The 20121-nt window shown below is 43.3% G+C and overlaps 2 protein-coding genes across 4 annotated transcripts in view; one reads left to right on the top strand and one right to left on the bottom strand.

Moving 5' to 3' along the window:
- Positions 1-968: 968 nt before the first annotated feature.
- Positions 969-6305, bottom strand: LOC120846139 (peroxynitrite isomerase THAP4-like). Its single transcript, XM_040217820.1, has 2 exons — positions 5768-6305; positions 969-1372 (listed from the first exon to the last, which is right to left on the bottom strand). The coding sequence occupies exons 1-2, from the start codon at positions 5946-5948 to the stop codon at positions 984-986; spliced, it is 570 nt and encodes a 189-aa protein (XP_040073754.1). The 5' UTR covers positions 5949-6305; the 3' UTR covers positions 969-983.
- Positions 6306-6335: 30 nt separating this feature from the next.
- LOC8027898 (glycerol kinase) overlaps positions 6336-20121 on the top strand; it is a 45068-nt gene continuing 31282 nt past the window's right edge. Inside the window, exons 1-4 of one of the 3 annotated variants that reach the window (XM_029976499.3) lie at positions 6336-6650; positions 6719-6834; positions 7301-7374; positions 16222-16328. In XM_029976499.3, coding sequence (XP_029832359.2) covers positions 6721-6834; positions 7301-7374; positions 16222-16328 — 295 coding nt within the window. In that variant the 5' untranslated portion in view covers positions 6336-6650; positions 6719-6720. The remainder of the gene's footprint in view (positions 6651-6718; positions 6835-7300; positions 7375-16221; positions 16329-20121) is intronic. The other 2 variants (XM_029976500.3, XM_040503625.1) reach the window with 2 other exon arrangements.

Raw genomic sequence — 20121 nt, 5'->3', positions numbered from 1 at the left:
TGCTTCGGCGATCTTGTTTAAAAATGGAGATACAAAACAAAAAAATAGTATACATAACCTGCCAATTCATTCAGACCATCAGCAGCATTTATTGTGCGAGATGTAAATCTATAGTGATGCTCCTGCAATTGTGGCCATATTTCTTTATTTTCATATGCCAGCTGCGATTCATGCGTTGCCTGCCCTGTCAACCATGCTTAAAACGTTGGTTGAAGTTTCGCATGTAGCTACAGGCCATACCTCAATAAAGGCACATAAAAAAATGTACACTTCCTACGAAAAACACGCGAAAAAAATATTAAATAGAAACGAGCGCGCCGACAGCTGGCGTCGTCACAGCCTCCACAGGGCGAGCGAGGCGAGCCGGGGAAAAATTCTCTCCTCGCCGTGACGTCACCCCGGTTTGCCGTAAGGGGGCGCCACGCGAACTTCTCGGGGTTACAAGTGAAGAAGGTAGGAGAAGCTCCTCCCACAAGTGTGATGCGCCCGTTTCAAATCTCTCCGCAGTCGAAAGAAGAGTTCCCTGGAAACGCTCCTTGTTCCGCTTCAATGGATTCCCACTTGTCTCCCTTTGTATTCATCGGAGAGGGAACCGAGCCCCTGAAAGCAGCCTTTGTATCCATCGGGGGGGAAGCTAATCCCCGAAAGTCGTATTTGTTTCCGTCGGTGGGGGAGAACTCTAATCTCCCTCTCGTGGCTTCCACAATGCTAAGTCAAAGTCGAAATATAAAGCAAATATGTACAGAAAGGCAAGACCCTCCTCGCGCGTTGTCCGCGACGTCACGGAAACGGTGGGACGCTATTGGATGCGGAGGTGGCGGAGGGATATCCGATTCCCTTTGAGGAGCATTTGCCGCTACCTTCTTAACCTGTAACTGACTATAGTCCAGTGAAAAACTCCATTCCTCATATGCTTTTGAGATTCATGCCTGAAACAAATGTTGCAAACTGTCTCTTCAATATCCAGTGAAAAACTCCATTCCTCATATGCTTTTGAGATTCATGCCTGAAACAAATGTTGCAAACTGTCTCTTCATTACATCGCACTGCATTCTTAGTCGCCTGTTCTCTTCCACGAGGTATTCAATCTGTGCACCCGTCAGGTCCGTTGAGCAAGAAATGCCAGTCTCCTCGACAGTCCTTTCACTCGTCGTAGAGTTGCTATTTTCTTCGGTTACTTCGCTCGGGGCAGAACCCACTACAGCAGCTGACGTTGACACCGCGGTGTGATCACGAGGGAGCGACGCTTGGCGACGGGAGACAGCACGCTGGTAGCGTAGGACGGCTGAGCGGTTCTGAAGGGGTCTCCAGCTTTTGAAGGCAAAGATATGTGGCACCCAGTCTGGGTGATCTGGATCTTTTGACGGTCTTCCTGGGCGAGAAAAAAAAAAAAAAAACACTGAATCAGACAAATTTTTGTCTTATTCTCATTTGCGAATGGCTTTGTTCCACTTTCAGAAATTTGCAGTAAAGTTATTAATGGCGCTGTCAGCCAGTGGCTTTATGTGGAGCCCGCAATTACAGCAAAATACCTAGCGTCCCCTCCCGTCCCCTCCCCCCCCTCCCCTCCCCTCCCCCCCCCCCCCCCCCCCCCCCCGCTACGGTCCTCGCCACACAGCAACGCATGTGTAAGAAACTCATATCCGCAGAAGGTGTCCGCAATAAAACGCAACGACGCAACTGCAAACCGACTTCCTAGCTCCAGCGGCTCTCTTTCTTAAAATCTAGGCTCTTGCGAAGATAGGCGGCACCTAAACCGAACATTTTCGTAGAAGTCCCGAGGAGGGCCCCCATTCCTCGTACATGACATAGAAATCTAAATCAAATATATTTAATTTTAAATTGTACATTACAGAGGCGCGCACCATGCTGAAGGAAGCGTAATCAAACTTTTCGTCCGCCAACCGAAACCCGACTCGGCGCTCTCTGTGATCACCTTGGGAAGCTCCGAGCGCTTGGCAGTGGGCACACTTCTGCCATCTTTCGGTAGTGCATCGAAGTAGGCGCGCATCGTCCGCTATGCCGCCGTATGTTGCCCAGAGCAGGTGTTTTTTTTTTTTTTTTTTTTTTTTTTTTCGTTTATGAGGTAATTTTATTCTTCGGTATTTTGACATAAATAATTCACCACCTAGCCGCACCTCTGTGCTAAATCGCAGCGTGATACGCTGAGAAGCCGTTTTTGCGGTCTGTTATGAACTTATGAAGTGCTTAGAACAGAAATTGTATTGTCCCGATGTTGCAACAAATAATTGCGGAAAACTTTAAGCGTCCCCCCAAAATATTGAGAGAGTTGCTGTCGTTTTGTTTTTGTTATGTTTTCCCGCAAAAATTAACTACGCACCGCCGAACGTTTATTCTCCGCCCAAAATGTAGCACCAGCGGTTTGAACCATGATGCGTGACCGGATGCCCAGGTTTCCAGACTATCCGTCACCGCGTCACCACCGGCAGGCGGAGTTCTCGAATACATGGCGCTGAAAGGGCACCAGTTACCGAACCGAAACTGGGCGAAAACAAGACCCATTTTTCGACTGAAATTTTAAAAAATATCACACGTAACTTTTGCTTAAGATAAGGGTTAGTTCAAAAGCATCTAGTTCGGACCGTTAGCGCTACATTTGAGCGCTACTTAATCTATTTTGGGGGAAAAAAAACACACCATATTTGTGTGTGTGTGTGTGTGTGTGTGTGTGTGGGGGGGGGGGGGGGGGGGGGGCACGCTGTACTATCGCGGACGCACGGCAGCCGTGCCCGTTCCGTACTCCTAGCAGGCGCACTCCGAAACATCGTGCATAGCCCTTCTACCCTGTGCGGCGGAATGCGCGAGAAACTGAGGGAGAGGAGGGGACAAACTTCTGATTGCGTTGATTCGGCCCGCTTCAGATGGGGTAATTTCTCCCAGCAACTTGACGTCGCAGCACGGACCGCCTGTGTTCGTCACAATTTTTTTTTTCCTTGCACTATTTAGACACACCGCTATGCGCTGCAAACGTGTCTTTTATACCTTCAAATGGCGTTGAGAATGCTAACTCGTCTTTCTGAAACGGTCTATTTCCAAAAAAATTATCAATTTCAAACCAGAACGAAGTCTTCAGTTGTCATCATCACTGGCACGCGGTGTATCATGTCAAAATATCGCGTCCCTGATTGGCTGCTGCCACTTCAAACGGACCCGCACTCAGCAATTCGAGTCGATCGAGGGACAGCTAAGGAACAACCCGCCAGCAACCCCGAAATTGCTGAGGCCCGCTTCAGACGGGAAAATTTCTCCCAGCAACTTGACGTCGTGTCAGCGTTGGTTTGTGAAGAAAAAAAAAATAGTGATTAATGTACGGGACAGGGATGGGCAAAATACATGCAAATATTATCGAAATACAAATTACTTCGTCAAAAATGTATTTAATCACAAATCTAATTACACTTCCAAACAAGCATTTAAGTACAAGATACAAATACAACCAAATGTATTTGGTCTCCTCCAAATACTTTTCCAAATACATTCCTCAAAATTTGCGTCGGCGACTTCGGGCACCTACAACAGGTTTCTGGGTATCTCATCTTAATTTTGCATCGCACACTCGGGAGTTACTGAGCGAGGCTCTAGTAACGTAATATAAATATAATCACAAAAAAAAAAATGAAATCAGCTTGGACGTAATAGGTGAAAAAAGTACAGAGTTTCAAGCAGCTTTTTTTGTCGATTACATTTTGGTATAGACCAACAAAGAAGCGAAACGACCAAGACGCGCAGCACTAGCTAGAGGATTTTTTATTGTTGCAACTCGCACCAATTACGAAAATCTGGACGACCCGCGCATTTAGAATGTTCCAGACAAAAGTATGGATGGAAATCAGGCTGGAAAGCATCACAAGTGGTCACAGGCACTTATTTAGCCAGTCTGCCTGTGAATGCCGATTTCGTCACTATTCTTGCCCTGGACTAGCACCGTAATCACAAAGTCACTAAACGCTTGTGCTTGATTGAGAGACACTGCATTCGGTGCAGAACCTAGTTTTCTTCCTACTCTGAACAGTGACAATAAATTTGAGGGATGTATTTTCTACCACAAAATTGTATTTAATAACAATTGTATTTGAAATACCCACGTTTTAGTATTTAAATACACACGTCAAATACATTTCCCAATTTGTAATTAATTACAAACGCAAAATACACAATGTATTTGAAATACTGCCCATCCCTGGTACGGGATTAACTCCTGATTACGTGGAGAGGTTTCTTTTGCCTGCGTTACGCGGCGCCATAGTCATGGTGGCGTGCATCCAGTCGTTCTGTCCAGAGCGGTTTCTTCCCACGCAGGTGCGAGCGGTTTCTTGTTCCCAGGCGGGCCTATGGGCAAGGTTCAGTTTTCGCGCTCCGCAGACCGACAGTTCTGCCGAGGCCCGACAAAACAAGCCGGGCCCGCACTCAACACGTGACGCTTCACGTGTTGAGGATCTATTACACAACCCGCCAAGGCAAGACAAACAAGCTTACAGTCACAACACCAGCAACACCCCCCCCCCCCCCGCCCCCCCCCCCCCCCCCCCGCTTCGCTTCATTGGTTGCGATTATAGGGATACTACAACGAAATTTCGGCGCTCAATTTTTTGGTCTAGATGTGTTCAAAAGAGCAGTATCACATGGAGCATACCAATATCTTGTTAGCAAAGAGCACCTGGTGGATGTCGCTAACGCCTCGTTTGTAATGCTCGTCTAGGAACCTTGACAGCTAGTGACGGAGGTTGTCTCGTCTCCGGCCACGACGAGAGAAGGGGGGAAGGAGGAACTCCCCTCTTCCCGAGAATCCCTTTTGTGTGTCGCAGAAGTCGCTATTGTCCCCCTAGAAGATTATAGAAGATTAACCCGTCACTCAAAATTCGTACAAAAGCAGCCGCTTCGGTGGCTGGAACGACTAGGCCATCCTCCGGACGTCAGCCTCGCCGTAGCTTTGCTCGTCTTGAGACGACCTACGTCACGATTGCGTTGGATGTCACGTGCTCTAAGCTGGGCCTTCTCCGAGCGCTTGCCAGAGTGGGCCGTTTATAACGAAAAATACAGTCACCAGGATCAAAATACAAACGTGCAATTGTCATTTATGGATATTGTGGATCATATTCAACCTATTTTTGAACACGACGGGAATATTTCAAATTTCGTTGAAGTATCCCTTTAAAGCACTGGATTATCCAGTGCTTTACGGGAGGCGAACTGAAGTAAGTGAGGTGGGGTACCCCCTTCCGCGGGAGTTCCTCGTCAGGAACAAAGTGGAAGCTCCTTCCACCCCTTTCCACTTCAGCGGAGCGAACGGTGGAGAGGAGGTCGCCTCCTCTCCAGCGTTCGCTCTACTAAAGTGGAAAGGGGTGGGAGGAGCTTCCACTTTGTTCTTGACCTGGCTGTCACCGACTAGCAACGTTTGCACAAGTTGCGGAGGCGTCACAACGACGCCGAGCCCTGACTAGCTTTGATTTTTTTTTTTTTTTTCAATCAGTCAATAAGAGCTTGGCATGCTGACATCATCGCCACCCCTGTGCAAGAAGCAGACGAACTTGCGCTCCGCATAGTTCACGTTTAAACAATGCCACTTCCAGGCATACGCAATGTTTCTTGCTTCAGTCACTTCAGTTGCCAGATAGCGCCAAACAAAATGTTGGTACTTAGACAATGACCACGACAGAATAACACTTAGACCACGACAGTTTAACAAAGGTCACCGCTTGCGATAGGAAAAGATTAAACTAAGCCAAATTTTGTAGCAACCGCTTACCCGTTGTGAAATGCTTGCTGCATATCCTCGTGCCATTGTTAGGAAGGAAGTTGACACGTCGAACTGCGGTCGCCCAAGCTCGACGGCGACCCTCGTCTCGAGGAAATCTAAAGAACTTCACTTCGGACATTTTGTTCGTGCCGGTGCGCATCGTGCAGCCGGAAGCACAACACTGCGGCATTTTTAGCGCTTTTAGAACGTACTTTTTCACGCAATTAAGTTTTAGTTAGATTCGTTGGTTAGATGTTCCGCTGAGGAAAGCGGCCCAGCAGGAGCGCGCCCAAGCCATGCTTCGCGTGCTTCGAGTGACGGCACGCGCTCCCGCTAGCAAAGCGAAGCTCTAGTGTACGGTTACAGCACTCCAACGTTGCAGTACTCCCAACGAGGTTGAATACATTTATAAAATGACTAGTGCCTAATAGCTCGTTAGAGAATCGAGAGCCGTAGCACACGATCACACCCACAACGAAACACAAGGTAAACATAGGAGAACCAGAAGTATTTCTATCCCCCTGTCATGGCGGCCGGAAGTGGCGCGAATACCCGAATCTGCATTTCTTTTGTTGCTGGGCGATCCGATCAGTAAGTGCTCAATCTCCGTGTTTTCTTGAATATGTAAGCGTTGAAAAGCACCTCTTTGTATTTATAATCACGAATAACAACTTAAAAAAGAAAAAGATGTAAGGGACACCTGGCGGGAAAGAACGTATTTGGCTAAGTCTGGCGGCATTCGGTCCTTACTCCGCAAACACTGTCCGCCACACGCACGAAAAAAAAAAAAAAAAAAAAAGTGTTGCTTCCGCGGCGCCGCGGCTTGCCGGCTTTCTACAAAGTACGGGTGGTGCGCGTCACGTTTGTATCGTAAAGTACGTGCTCGCATACGGTAAGTGATGATTGCGTACAGGTTGCACCTCGGTCACGTATTCGTGCGAACTTACCGCAATTAAACAGCGATGAACCAGCATTCCAAGGTGCAGCCGATGGCTTCCCCAACCAAGATCGTGAGCGGCAAGCATGGCCCGCTCGTTGGGGCCATTGACCAGGGAACCAGCAGCACCCGCTTTTTGGTGAGTCGGCGCCGAAAGCACGTGTTCGCTGTTGCAACTCTGTCGGCTGCGTTCTGTTCGAGACAGAAACATGTTCCAGCAGCCTTTGCTGTACGCTTGCTCGGGCGCGTCTCCCTAGTTTAACACCTGACCTGTGCAAATTTATACTGCCGTGCTTTCTGCCGGTCGTCCGCGCTGTTCAAGCACTTTCATCCGCTCACCGCCCTACCAACGGGGCTGCAAACTTTTAACCCCGATGTGTTCGGTGTGTAAGCAGGCCACCTTCCGCTGTTTATAACAAAACCCCTAAAATCGATTTCCTCTCCACTTTTACGAAAAGAAATCTCAAAAGAAGCAACTTGTGCTTTTTCCTCGTTTTACAAATGAGGAAACTTGAAAACAGCTTTGATCAGCGCTATTTACTGCACTCCGATAAGGCGCTGTCTAACCATTTTTGTCTTTTTTTTTTTTTGTCTTCTTTTTTCAGACGTTTGCCAGCAAAACATCCGAGCTTATTGCCTATCACCAAGTCGAGATCGAGCACATCTTGCCGAAGGATGGGTATGTGCGCCAGCGGGCCGATCATCGCTGTCTCGTGCGATATGATTTATAATAGAAGGGTTATCTGTACTCTGGGTGTTTGCGTTTCCGAGATATCCCCCCCCCCCCCCCCCCCCCCCCCCCGTAGATCGCTGGGGCATGGGCCGTGTGACGCCCGTAATATGCATCTATTTCAAAAGCGCCTTCAACTAAGGTCAAACAACAATGACTGCTTTTTCGTATGCGTGGCCTTGAGCGAGAGTGTCCACGCTTGGAATGTTTTGCGTCACGTCTAAGCGTGTGCATAGTTAGGAAAGGAACACTACAAATTTAAAAGTTGTTAGATCATGAACATTCAACGTAGAACCGTTCATGCAGTAGCACTTCAGTTCACATTGCACTCTTCTATTTTGAAAGTCGCTTGCAGCCGGATGATGAAATGTTTTTTTTTGTTCTTTTTGGAGAAGCAAACATTTTGTTATTATCTGAAGCTGTCACCTGTATTTTTCTTTAAATACATTCCAAGGATCCGAAACAGAGTACCTGGCTGCAAAGTAACTTTTTTTAAATTATGTTCGAGATGATTAATTGGAACTATCAACAGGGATGTTGATAGTTTAAATTTTTAAGGGACACTGACACCCCCTTGACAAATTTTTATTGAATTCTTTGCCAGCGATTTAACATGGTGTCAGGAGATTACCCAATAAATATTTTGCCACAGTGTCGCATATATTTTTAATAAAGTAAAAAAATGTGACTGCTCGAAACTGAAACTGGACATGGGAGGAAGAAGAAATATAGAGGAGAGTGTTGCCATAATTCATGTGGCTGTGCAACTTTTTTTTTTTGTCAATCAATGTATTTGCAGTTTTTTACAAGCTGCAAAAAATGGGTATAATATTTTCTGTCAATTTTTAGTACTGAGTGTGTGCCTTCGATGACCCACGACTTTGATTATCTTTGGCGGTTGTGCCTAAACCATCGAAATTGGCACGTGCCCACAAAGGAGAGAGTGAGCGCGACTCAAATTGGCCACTTCTCGACCGGCGGTTTTCGGGTGGAAAGAAAAGAAATTTTGATCTGCAAATTGTGTTCTGAGTAGTTTGGTTCTCATGTGTCATGTACAAATGAAAACCTTGGCGAGCATAAATACCCTGTCAGTGTGCCTTTAAAGCATCATGCCAAGTTTTTGATCATGGGATACTTCCTGCACTTTGTGTTTAAGTATGTTGTGTCTCGATTAGTTTATTTAAAGAACATTGCACAAACATGCCTTTTACTTTATTTATTTATTTATGCATATACCTACATTGCCCAGGGGCATTATTTTAGGGGGTTACAACATTACAAAAAAAAAAAAAAAGCAATACAATGCATGCTTAGAATAGCACCACAAAACTAGACACTTAACGGTAACAAGAATCTTGTAAAACTGAGAAAAACATGTTAGGAGGTGAACTGTTAATTGAACTGTCCAGACGGTTTCATTCTCTAATGGTAAGGGAAAAGAATGAGCAAAAACATCTTTGTGGCAGGTAAACTCACAAATTTTCATCTTGTGATCACTTCTCTTTGAGATATAATGTGGAACCCTCATATAGGTGTTTTTATCAATGCCAGTTTGATCACGAAAAATATTGTAAAATAGCTTGAAACATGCAAATTTTCTTCATTGGTTGAAGAGATTCTATCCAGCTTGGCTCCTAATGTTTGAAATGCTGGAGTGGAAATTATAGTTGCCACTGACAAACCGAGCTACACGATTTTGAATACATTCTGATTTATAAATTAAACTTTGTGTATGAGGGTCCCTCACCGTACATGCATACTCAAGAATTGGTCAAACGTTTGTGTCATAGAGTACTTCCTTTGGAGACACTGGTGTTTGAACTCTGACTCGGAGCCCGGGAGGGCAAGAAACAGAAAAACCGACAACGAGATGGCGATAAATCTCACGTGGTACGGCGCAGCGTAAGAACGTAAACAGACAAGACGAAAAATAAGCACACATAAAGAGAAAGCACGTGGATGCTCGGGTAACCTCGACTGGCACCTGACGGACTGAGCTTTGCCCACACGACCTCACGTCATGTTTATACCAGCTCGGGTGAACTTGAGCAGGGCGAGATGCCTGCCGCCGCCATCAACCATCTGGGGGTGCGAAAAGCTAAGCGGACGGGAAAAGAAGCGGAATTTGAAACGTGGGTGGGAGTAGAGAGAAGGAAGACGCGAGCAACAGCAACAGCCCGGTGTGGGAACAAGAGAGATCGAAAAGGAACGCCACAAAAGACGCCATGCAAAATAACTCTTCTGTGTTTAACGAAGCCTGAGTTGTAGATTTAAACTGATAAACAGTTCGTATTTACAACAACTGGTGCAATTTTGAAGTTACATTTGATGATATTTAATACACCACTAGTGTTATTTGTTAGATAATTTATGTGTTTATTCCAACTCAAATCGGAAGAAAAATAAACGCCTAGGTACTTAAAATGATCGACGTTATCAAGCCAGTGACCATTCAAATGATAGTGACAAAACAGGTTTGCGCTTTCGGGTGAAATAAATATAACAGCACTTTATCAACATTATCAAGCCAGTGACCATTCAAATGATAATGACAAAACAGGTTTGCGCGTTCTGGTGAAATGAATATAACAGCACTTTATCAACATTATCAAGCATGTGACCATTGAAATGATGGTGACAAAACAGGTTTGCGCTTTCAGGTGAAATGAATATAACAGCACTTTATCAACGTTATCATACCAGTGACCATTCAAATGATAGTGACAAAACAGGTTTGCGCTTTCTGGTGAAATGAATATAACAGCACTTTTTTATGTTTAAGCTCATTTTCCATGTTTCACACCATGATAATACCAGATCTAAGTCTTGCTGCAAGGCAGCGACATCTGATAACCCTGTACCTTTCGATAAATTGTACAATCATCCGCGTATAACTTTAAATTAGATGAAATTCTTTTTGTGATGTCAGTAATGCAGACCAAAAAGAGCAACGGTCCCAAGACTGAGCTTTGAGGAACCCTGGAGGTTTAAGTCGACGTAGTGAGAAGAAACACCATTGATGATGACACATTGTTTTCTATTAGACAGATAACTTTCCATCCACCTAAGGACACCTGTCATTAGCCCCAGTGACAATAATTTATGTATAAGAGGGGCATACGGAACTGCATCAAAGGCTTTTAGAAAATAAAAAGATACAGAATCTACCTGGAAGCCTTCGTCATACAAAGGCAAATTGTTGGGGGAAAACTGGCTTAGCTGTGTGACGCATGAAAAAACCAGATCTAAAACCGTGTTGCGGAGGTGTGAAAAATTTGTTAATTTCAAGATGTCTAATGATACTGGAGTAAACAATATGTTTAATGGTTTTGCAGCATACACTGGTGAGCGATATCGGCTTATAGTTAGTGACGTTTTTAGCACCTGATTTGTGAATCGATGCAGCTTTCACAAGTTTCCATTCGGGGGGAAGCCTACTCTCTTTGAAGGATTTGTTAAGCAATATAACTAAAAACTTTGACAAATCACGAGCATATTTCTTCGAGACAAGGTTAGAAATGCTATCAGGTCTGCTTGCAGCCCCCGATCTAAGGCTTTGGAGCAAAGAACGCATACCGTTTTCCGAAACAACAATGTCGGACATTGGGACAGCAATAAACTCCGTTTAAGATGGAAAAGCTTCGGCATATGGCAGAGAAAAAACAGACGGGAAATGGGCGTTGAAGCAGGCTGCCTTATGAATGTCCTGAGCAAAAGTGTTATGGCCATTGGAGATAGCGGCAATGCCAATCTCATCTTTTCTGTTAGATTCAACTAACTTCCAACCTTCTTTCGCGTTAGGCGCCAGTTTTATCTTAAGGGAAATAAAAAAAATTTTGATTTGTACTTCTTTATTTTTTGTTTTAGGAAAGACCTAACCCTCCCGAGCTGATTGAGTAAATCCCCAGATTGCGTTTTACGGCATCATTGGTAGAGCATATGATTTTTATTGATAAGAGAATGTACCTCTTTATTTATCCAAGGCTAGTCCATTCTATGTCTCGGAGTGATTATTTTGGATGCTACATGAGGACCAACAAATTCAGCAAGCTCACTTTTAAAAAGATTTCACAAACTGTCAATATTCGTTTCTACGGAGCATTCTTCAAACTCTGGTAGGAACGAAGATAGGTTATCCGATATGCCGTCGCAGTTACTCCTATCATAATAAAATATTTTCCTTGAATGCAGTTTTTTAATTCTGACATTGTCGCAGTTAATGTTACTAACAACTATCTCATGATCACAAGTACCTAGAGATGTATTAATCTACCAAACAAACGTAAGGTTGTTGCAAAGCACAAGGTCTAAAGTGATGAGCTTGACCCAGCATATCTCGTGGGAGGGAGCTTTTACAACTTGATTAAACCCATTTTCGAATTATGGCTTCAAAAGTGGAGAAAAGACTAGATTTGCAACACGAAATGGGTAGCTTATTTGACCAGTTGATATCGGGAAGATTGAAGTCGCTGCCTAAGATTACAGACACTGACACAGATAAAGCATCAGATAACACCTTCAGCAGTTTCGTATCGCTGATTCCCGGAGGCCTGTAAAAAGATCCAATGGCTATCTGCTTTGCGTTCTCCAATTCTATCTTGCACCAGACATGAAGGCATGAAGGGTCATTAAAACGACACTTCCGCGTGCATTACAATCTTTACGGTAGATGTTGAAATGAGAAGGAAATATTTCTAAATCTCAAATGGTGTCGCCCAACCACGATTATATACCATAACTATGTTGGGATCTGGGTGTCGAACCGAACTGAAACCGAACCATTATTTTTCCGCCATCTTGGAACTGAACCAGAAAAAATAATATGGTAACTGGTTCAAAATGGTTCACGGTCACAAAATGAATATTGTGGAATAGAAAATTGGCAGCTGTATTTCAATGTATTTTCGAAATAGTCATATACAGAATTGCATTTTATGAGAAATTGTTGGTTTTCATGCTGGTTTTGTCTTGGCACTATGATTAATCATGTGAAATGTACTCGCGTAACGCCATGCTGTCAGTTAATGTCACGTCACGTGACCTCGTTACATCACGTGACTCACTATGTCATGTTGATTTAAATTAAAAATGTCACTAGATTTATAACATATCTTTTCACCATGGCATAACGTGACATCACGACTTCGCACCGAGAGTCACGTGACACTGTGACATACACAATTTTCACGACCCCGAGTCAAGTACTCTGGTTCATGACAATCAGCATTGCCAAACATTTGGGTAATGGCTCGTGTTCAGTTAAAGATGATAATAGCCCAACTTTAACAATATCTGAAGCTCAGCTCATACTTATGTTTTTGCCAACCCAACACATGACTATGATGAACACTGACGGTATATAATTAGCACCAGATAATATGGCGGCTTGTTCTCATTGCCAGTAGAGGAGAGGGAAGCTGTTTCTTTTCTTTATTTCTTCTTCGTCTGCCATTGTACGGAGCGGAAAGCTAATGGATGTTCTTGCAAGTTATCAACATCAGGGATTACTTAGCTGTATTTACTGAAATTATAAAAATTGTTGCAAAACTTGTTGCACGACCCACGTATACACATCATTGGGGCACCCAAACATGCTTTAGTTGTTGCTCAACTGCCTCAGAAATTGTCACCAAAAATAGAAGTATTGAAAGGACTAAATGTGACCTTTTAATCTGACGTTACATAAAACTTTAACTGTACAAGAGGGATACCTGAAAAGAAAGGTCCTAGTGGCCTAAGAGGGACAGCCGAACGTTGGCAGCTGCGCTAAGTCTCACAACGGCGTCGTTCTCAAGTCCTTCTACAAGTTTTGATCACCCCTGCGTCGTTCTCAAGTCCTTCTACAAGTTTTGATCACCCCTGTAGTTTGTTTGAACTTCACAGTTGCGTGCAAAATAAAAGGAACGTAAGAATAATTATCAAGTGAGACAAATATAATTGTCAGATTAACACCCCCAAACAAAGGAGGCAGTCCCTCTAGAATTAAAAATATTCTCTAAAGAAGCAACGAAAAAAAAAAGGGGGAGGAAGGGGTGTAGTTTTAGAAACATACTGTGTTGTAAAGGCTCCTCCACATCTTTGGCACAGGCCAGAAAGTGTGGCTTTGGAAAATACTTTGCAAAATTAGTCTTGCCAGAAAGCGCGTTTTCGTGGTGCCAGATGCTCGCACCATTCCTTATGATGCTGTGCCAAGAATAATAATTTGTGCCTCTGAAATACATGGCTTGCACTGAGTGCAGACCTTTTGCAGTGTGCATTTTGCACCCCCGGATTTGATTTTCTGAACAAGAACAAATCGCAATGTCCATCGGCATATAGTTTGATGGTGTCACGTGCAAACCATGTTAAACAGTTCAGCTTTCAGGAGATATGCAGTGTTTGCAACGCTAGCAATAGATGTTCTAATTGTAAAGTTGCACAGTATATATAGCAGTCTCACAATGATATGTGGCAGCCTAATGAAATGTTAAAGCGCGTGACTGATAAAGCACAGAGGTGTAAAGTGAGGGCCTAAAACAAGTGCACATAAAGCCGAATATAACATTAACCTCTTGTGGCAGTTTTTCACAAAGTTTGGGGCTCATGCAAGGTAATGCCCAAATGTGATTTATTTTAGAATTCTAAGAATCTTCGTCTTTCGCACTCTTTATGTACAATTAGGAATGTAATTGCATGCATCTCTATGTATTCTTTTTTTAGTGAGACATTGTGTATGAGAGTATTTAGAAAAAAATATTGTTTATGATCTCTCTCTTTCTGCACATTTTCTGTATTTGCCTGCCGATCTATCATGCGAGCACTAAGTCCTTTTTGGCATACCCTGCAACCCGATGTTTCACACTGCGAACAACGAAACAACGGAACGGAGAAAAACTGGCGGAGGCGCCTCCTGTTGGAGTCGTGGCACATTCAATGCACACGTGGCAACATAAACCGGTCGACGGGGACCCTTCCCAGCAGCTACGTTTCGGGGTTAAGAGGGATAATCCGGAAAACACCCGGGGGTGTTCGGGTTCGTGGGCAGGCCGTTCCGCGGGACAAAAAACAGTCACCCGTGAACAAGGGACCGAGTTGGTTCCGAAACGTCGGGATTTTTGCTTTTTAATAAAGCTTGGTTAGAGTTTCTAAGTTGAAGATTTATTAATCATTCCTAACCAGACGGATGTCCGTCGAAAATGTTTACATGAAAAACACGTTTGACACTCTGGTTGGGATTAATTACGGAAATCAGATCAGCAAACTCCTTTGTTTTATTTTTAATATACAACAGTGTATAACGACAAAAACAAGTTCTTTTAGTTCAATTCTACGATGTTCAACAGGGGACTTTGATGGCTATCAGACGCATTCAGCAACACGGTCAGTTGCACAATCATACATAAACGTTTTTCCACCTATAGCAAGCCTGTTAAAGAGGTGTTTGAAGCTTTCATTGGGCTCCTTGGCATACTAAAGCAGTTTCTTTCTCTCGGACATTACACATATTGAAAATTCTTTGCTGATTGACAAATGACTGCACTTTAGTTTGTGAGCTTTGGCTAATATGTTTTGGTTTTCTTTGATTGAACGAAGCTCAACAACAATCGGCCTGCTTTTGGTTGAAGAGAAACGACCGATTCTATGGGCGCGTTCATTTATGAATGGTTCAACCTGAATGCCAAAATTACTACTGCATAGCGATATAACACTTCGTTCGGATTCTTCCCACGTTTCGTTAGCAGAACCTGGCAGCCCACGAAAACCAGGTTATTTCTACAGGATCCATTTTCAAGATTATCCTGCTGCATCACAACTGCACTGAATTGTGCAGAAACGGTTTATTTTGTTTTTTTTGAGTGCCTTACAGGGCTCTCCCCAGGAATATTTTAGGGTTGGACATAACCATTTTGTGAGCAGCGGGGGGTAGTAGTAGTAGTAGTTTGCAGTGCAGCAGGATCTGGCTTGCTGAAAGAATGCACTTTGGGTAGGCTCTCTAACTTTGCGGCCCTGTGAGTGGTGCCACGCCGCGGTGATAAAACAAAAATCAAATTGCCATGGAAAAAACGTGTGGAAGGAAAGGCGTGGAGCGAGCAAAGAGGCGAAGATAAAGCAAGCTGCGGCGCAAGCAAGCATTGAGCACAAAGAAAAGTCCTCTCAGCTTTCGGCTCTCTGCCACTCACCACTTGCAGTGGGGACTGCTGCATGTTCATCGCGTCTCTCTTTGTGTTTCTGTGCGGAGAGCAAGTCGTCTGCTTCTTGCACAGGAGTTCTTATGACGTCAGAACAATGCAGAACTCTCATTGGTTTTAATTGAAAGAATAGTGGGTAGACGTCAATGCTAGATGCCTTGACGTCTACCCACTATTTCTTTTGAACAGCCAATAAGAGCTCAGCGTTATGACATCATCGAGCCCCCTGTGCAAGAAGCAGACAAACTTGTGCTCCGCATTGTTAGCCCACTTGCTCGCCCGGCCAGGCTTCATCATCTCCCGGTGCCACCACACTCCCCTTCTCAGTTGCTACAGGAAAGTGAGCCACATTCATGCGCATGCCATAATGAGTCCCCTTAGAACACTTCTTTTTACCATTCCTCAAAGTTCTTACAAAACAGTATCTTCTCTCCACCATTGATATGTACAAAGATAGAGAAAGGACAATATTTTCAGCACCACTGAAGATATCGTAGGTCAGCCTTTATTGCCATGTTTTAGGTATTTTCTTCCCAGATTGCAGTACTAGGTTAGAAAGAAAGGTCACTTTATTATAATTTGAGCACATTATAAGCTGCCATCATTTCTTTTCTGTTATTTGTTTCAGGTGGGTTGAAGAAGACCCTATGGAAATCCTGAATTCTGTCTACGAGTGCATTGAGAATACGGTGGAAAAACTAAAAGACCTTGAAATTGACCCTCGAGACATAAAAGGTGTGAATCTTGGGTTACAATAATAGTGTCTTGTTTATCGCAACATTATTTCCGGCTACAACTGACTGAGCTGTCAGATTGCAATATAATCTTCTGTAGAGCGACGAAAACTGGATATTTGGGCCCCGAGGTGGTTGATTGAGCTCTTAGATTGCAAGATACTCTTGTATACGGTGATAGAAACAGGATATTTGGGGTCCTAGGTTGATGACACTTGCATTGCCAAACTTGTTCAGTTATTAGTGTGCTTTACAGCACTGAGATAAGACGAGTGATAGCTGCCGGCGGCATTCCTTTACTGGTCCTGGTTGCACTTATCCATGGGTATTATAAAGAAATGTGGATACAAGTTTATTGTTTTTAAAATCACAAACAGTGTGACATGGCTTGGCTGCTGAGTTTCATTGGCATAAAATTCTGGCATGCCTTAGGACAGTTGATGTGCAGGTGCCTATTTTTTTTTTTTTTTTTTCATTGTTGCTATTTTACAAGCTTTTTTGTTGGGCATGCAAAGCAAAAAATTCATCAGCTGGAGAAACTACTTAATAAAAATGTATACCATAGAATACTGGCCATTCCACACTAAGTGCCCGTTCCCAAATTTGTAAGATCTGAGAAAATATCCACGGCACATTGATATTTAAAATTGATGACCGGTCAAGCGCCCATCCCCCATTTTTTTACGATTATCTTTAAATCTTGAGTGTGCGCTCGCCCGGTATTTGACGGTAGTTATAAGCGGAATAGCTCTAATGTTTCATAACTATAAAAGCACAACAGATGGCACTGTTTTACGGACAAACGGACTAGCCCTATTGACAGGCTTGTGTGCTACCCAGTTGCTAGGATAGGCTGCATGGCCGAGTGCTGTCATTTGCATCATTTCCCTGCTATCAGCTGCAGAAGCTCATGGGAACTACCAATTGGGCTGCAACTGGCTTCCTTTTAACATAAGTGTAGCCGTCTCCTTACATGCATCCAAACATGGCTTTCTTGCTTTAAGATGCAGCATTTTCTTTATTTTGGTAAATTATTTTTATAGGACAATTTTTTTTTATTTTTTGTTTTGTTTTTTTATTAAAACATTAGCAACTGCAGTATACCTAAGTATTCAAAAAAATCTTGTCCATACCTGTGTTTTATGTTCTCCCCATTATTTATATTATCCTTACCAGCACGCTCTCCATTTTAAGTATACAGTGGGAAGAGTGTAAGTTTAGCAATGCCCTAGATTACAATTAAATAAAAACCCTTTTTGGTGAACGAAAAAGCATGCATCACTTTTTTGTTGGAGCAAAATCTATCGAAGTTTACTGCCAATTAGTTAACTTGAAAAGGGTCAACTCCCAATTACCTGATAAGCTAAGTTCATATGCCTGTTGCACTCTACAATGCACGGATCTGGTAATGTGACGAGGCCCCCAAGTCAGCTTGCTCTCATGCTTTCAACCAACTTGTCAATGGTGCTCGACCACGCCCCTTTGTTAGCCCGTTTATCCTTGCATAGAAAAACAAGAAAAGAAAAGTAACTTCAGGCACGAAAAAGTTGTGATTTTATGAGAACCAGCCTTTGTGAGGCTTTATAGCCTTTTGCACGAGACCCTTTTAGGGCACTAACAGAATACAAACAAAAGAATATATATATATATTATTTCTTATTTTTTCTTCTTCTTCATTCCTTCTTATTTTTATTCATTCTTTAAAAAACTTAAGTCTGAAGTTTTCTTCAAGGTGTTGGCTTTGTAAAAAAACCTGAGTTGTTATTCCGAACCAATAAAGCAGGGAACGTCGGGGGAGTTTAGCATGGGAGCCTCTGAACTTGAGCTTTCTTTTGTCTACTAAACAGTGTCATTTTAAACCTTTTTTTTTTTTTCTCATTTAAATAAGACGTTGGGTCAACGTTTGACCTGTTGAAATGACAGGGCAAGCTGGTGCTTCTCTAGCTCATATAGTGCAAATCGGATGCTAGCTGCTTTGAAGTTGTAATGAAAAGTAAAATTTAACAGATCTAGTACATGTTTTAAGTTTACCCTGATAAATCTTTGCAGACTGATTATTTGGCTTTAAAGGGTAGCTGGAACACTTTTTATCAAAAAATGAGATAGCGGTTGATTCCAGCATAGTTATATCCCGTGAATCTGAATATGATGTTCGTTTTCACCCGAAGATGTAACTAAATGCGAGAAAACACAGAACACCTCTGACCAGTCGTTGCGTCGTAAGAGGATCTTTTGGCCGCCAAGCGCACGTCACTCGAGGGCGGCGTGTGTAATCGCAAGCTTGCCAGGTGTATTCCTGCACACTGGCACCAGTTGCGACATCTTTTTCTGCCCTTTTTAAGAATAGCAAGAGTGCGCGTGCATGGCTTTAATAGGCGCTGCAGATGCGCGAGAGCAGAGGTTCCGAAAACTTTTTTTGTCACGTCACGCTCCAGGAAGGAGGGCCTTCAGCGCTACTTGAAAATGGTTTTCTGCAGCATCCATGTACCAAATTAGAAAATAATTTCGACATTCGAGATCCTGGAGGTCAAATGAAGATGGTTTAAGTGTGTTTCCTCGCATACAAAATCACTTCAGCTTCCCTTTAAAGGGATAATACAACGAAATTTCGGCGCTCATTTTTTTGGTCTATATGTGTTCAAAAGAGCAGTATCACATGGAACATACCAATATCTTGTTAAAAAAGTCTCGAAAAGGAATTTTAAAACGAATTAAACGATTGGCAAAGAGCACCTGGTGGATGTCGCTAACGCCTCGTTTGTAATGCTCGTCTAGGAACCTTGACAGCTAGTGACGGACGTTGTCTCGTTTTCGGCCACGACGAGAGAAGGGGGGAAGGAGGAACTCCCCTCTTCCCGAGAATCCCTTTTGTGTGTCGCGGAAGTCGCTATTGTCCCCCTAGAAGATTATAGAAGATTAACCCGTCACTCAAAATTCGTACAAAAGCAGCCGCTTCGGTGGCTGGAACGACTAGGCCATCATATCGACGTCAGCCTCGCCGTAGCTTTGCTCGTCTTGAGACGACCTACGTCACGATTGCGTTGGATGTCACGTGCTCTAAGCTGGGCCTTCTCCGAGCGCTTGCCAGAGTGGGCCGTTTATAACGAAAAATACAGCCACCAGGATCAAAAGACAAACTTGCGATTGTCATTCACGGATATTGTGGATCATATTCAACCTATTTTTGAACACGACGGGAATATTTCAAATTTCGTTGAAGTATCCCTTTAAGCAAACATGAGTGTAACACCAAAATAATCACCTTGACATTTTTTTTTTTCCACTTTGGATACTGCCAACCTAAAAAGAGATATAAAAAAAAAATTGGCATGATTAAACAATGGTTGCACTATTTTTTGCAAATTCCAGTAGGCTAGTCCTAGGAATCAGGTTTCAAAAATGGTTTACGAAGAAGTATCATGACAAGCAGATAGTCATGAGATTTGTCACCTAGTAGGATGTGGTGATAAGTTGTCGTTTGTTTTGATCCTGTGAACTCTGGAGTCTGCGATTTGTGGTATGGTTTGTAAGGGGGTTCTTTCTGTGGATTCCAGGTGTCAAAAGAACACTATTGGAAAGTTCAATTTTAATACAGTTCAAATGCCTGGCAGAGGTAGCCTTTCCCAGGTAATAAATGCTGAGCTTAAATGAAGCAAACTTGGTGGTGTCCCAAAATAAAATGAATGTATCAATAGATAAAAGTGGCGATCAAAACTTAACTTTCTATGATTGTAATCACTCTGACAGGGACAGTGTAGTTTCTAAACATACAACCAGAACTCAACTCTTGTCAA

Source organism: Ixodes scapularis, unplaced genomic scaffold, assembly GCF_016920785.2.
Source record: "Ixodes scapularis isolate PalLabHiFi unplaced genomic scaffold, ASM1692078v2 PGA_scaffold0__279_contigs__length_252992795, whole genome shotgun sequence".
In the NCBI taxonomy this organism is placed as follows: domain Eukaryota; kingdom Metazoa; phylum Arthropoda; class Arachnida; order Ixodida; family Ixodidae; genus Ixodes; species Ixodes scapularis.
Note: the sequence above shows the minus strand (reverse complement) of the source record. Positions and strands in the feature narration are given on the sequence as shown.

What these genes read in the sequence shown, in the direction of transcription:
- LOC120846139 (XM_040217820.1), bottom strand. Translation starts at nt 5,948, where the DNA reads ATGCCGCAGTGTTGTGCTTCCGGCTGCACGATGCGCACCGGCACGAAC. An exon ending in CAGCAAGCATTTCACAACGG is followed by an intron (nt 1,373 to 5,767) that starts GTAAGCGGTTGC and finishes TTTCTCGCCCAG; the next exon opens with GAAGACCGTCAAAAGATCCA.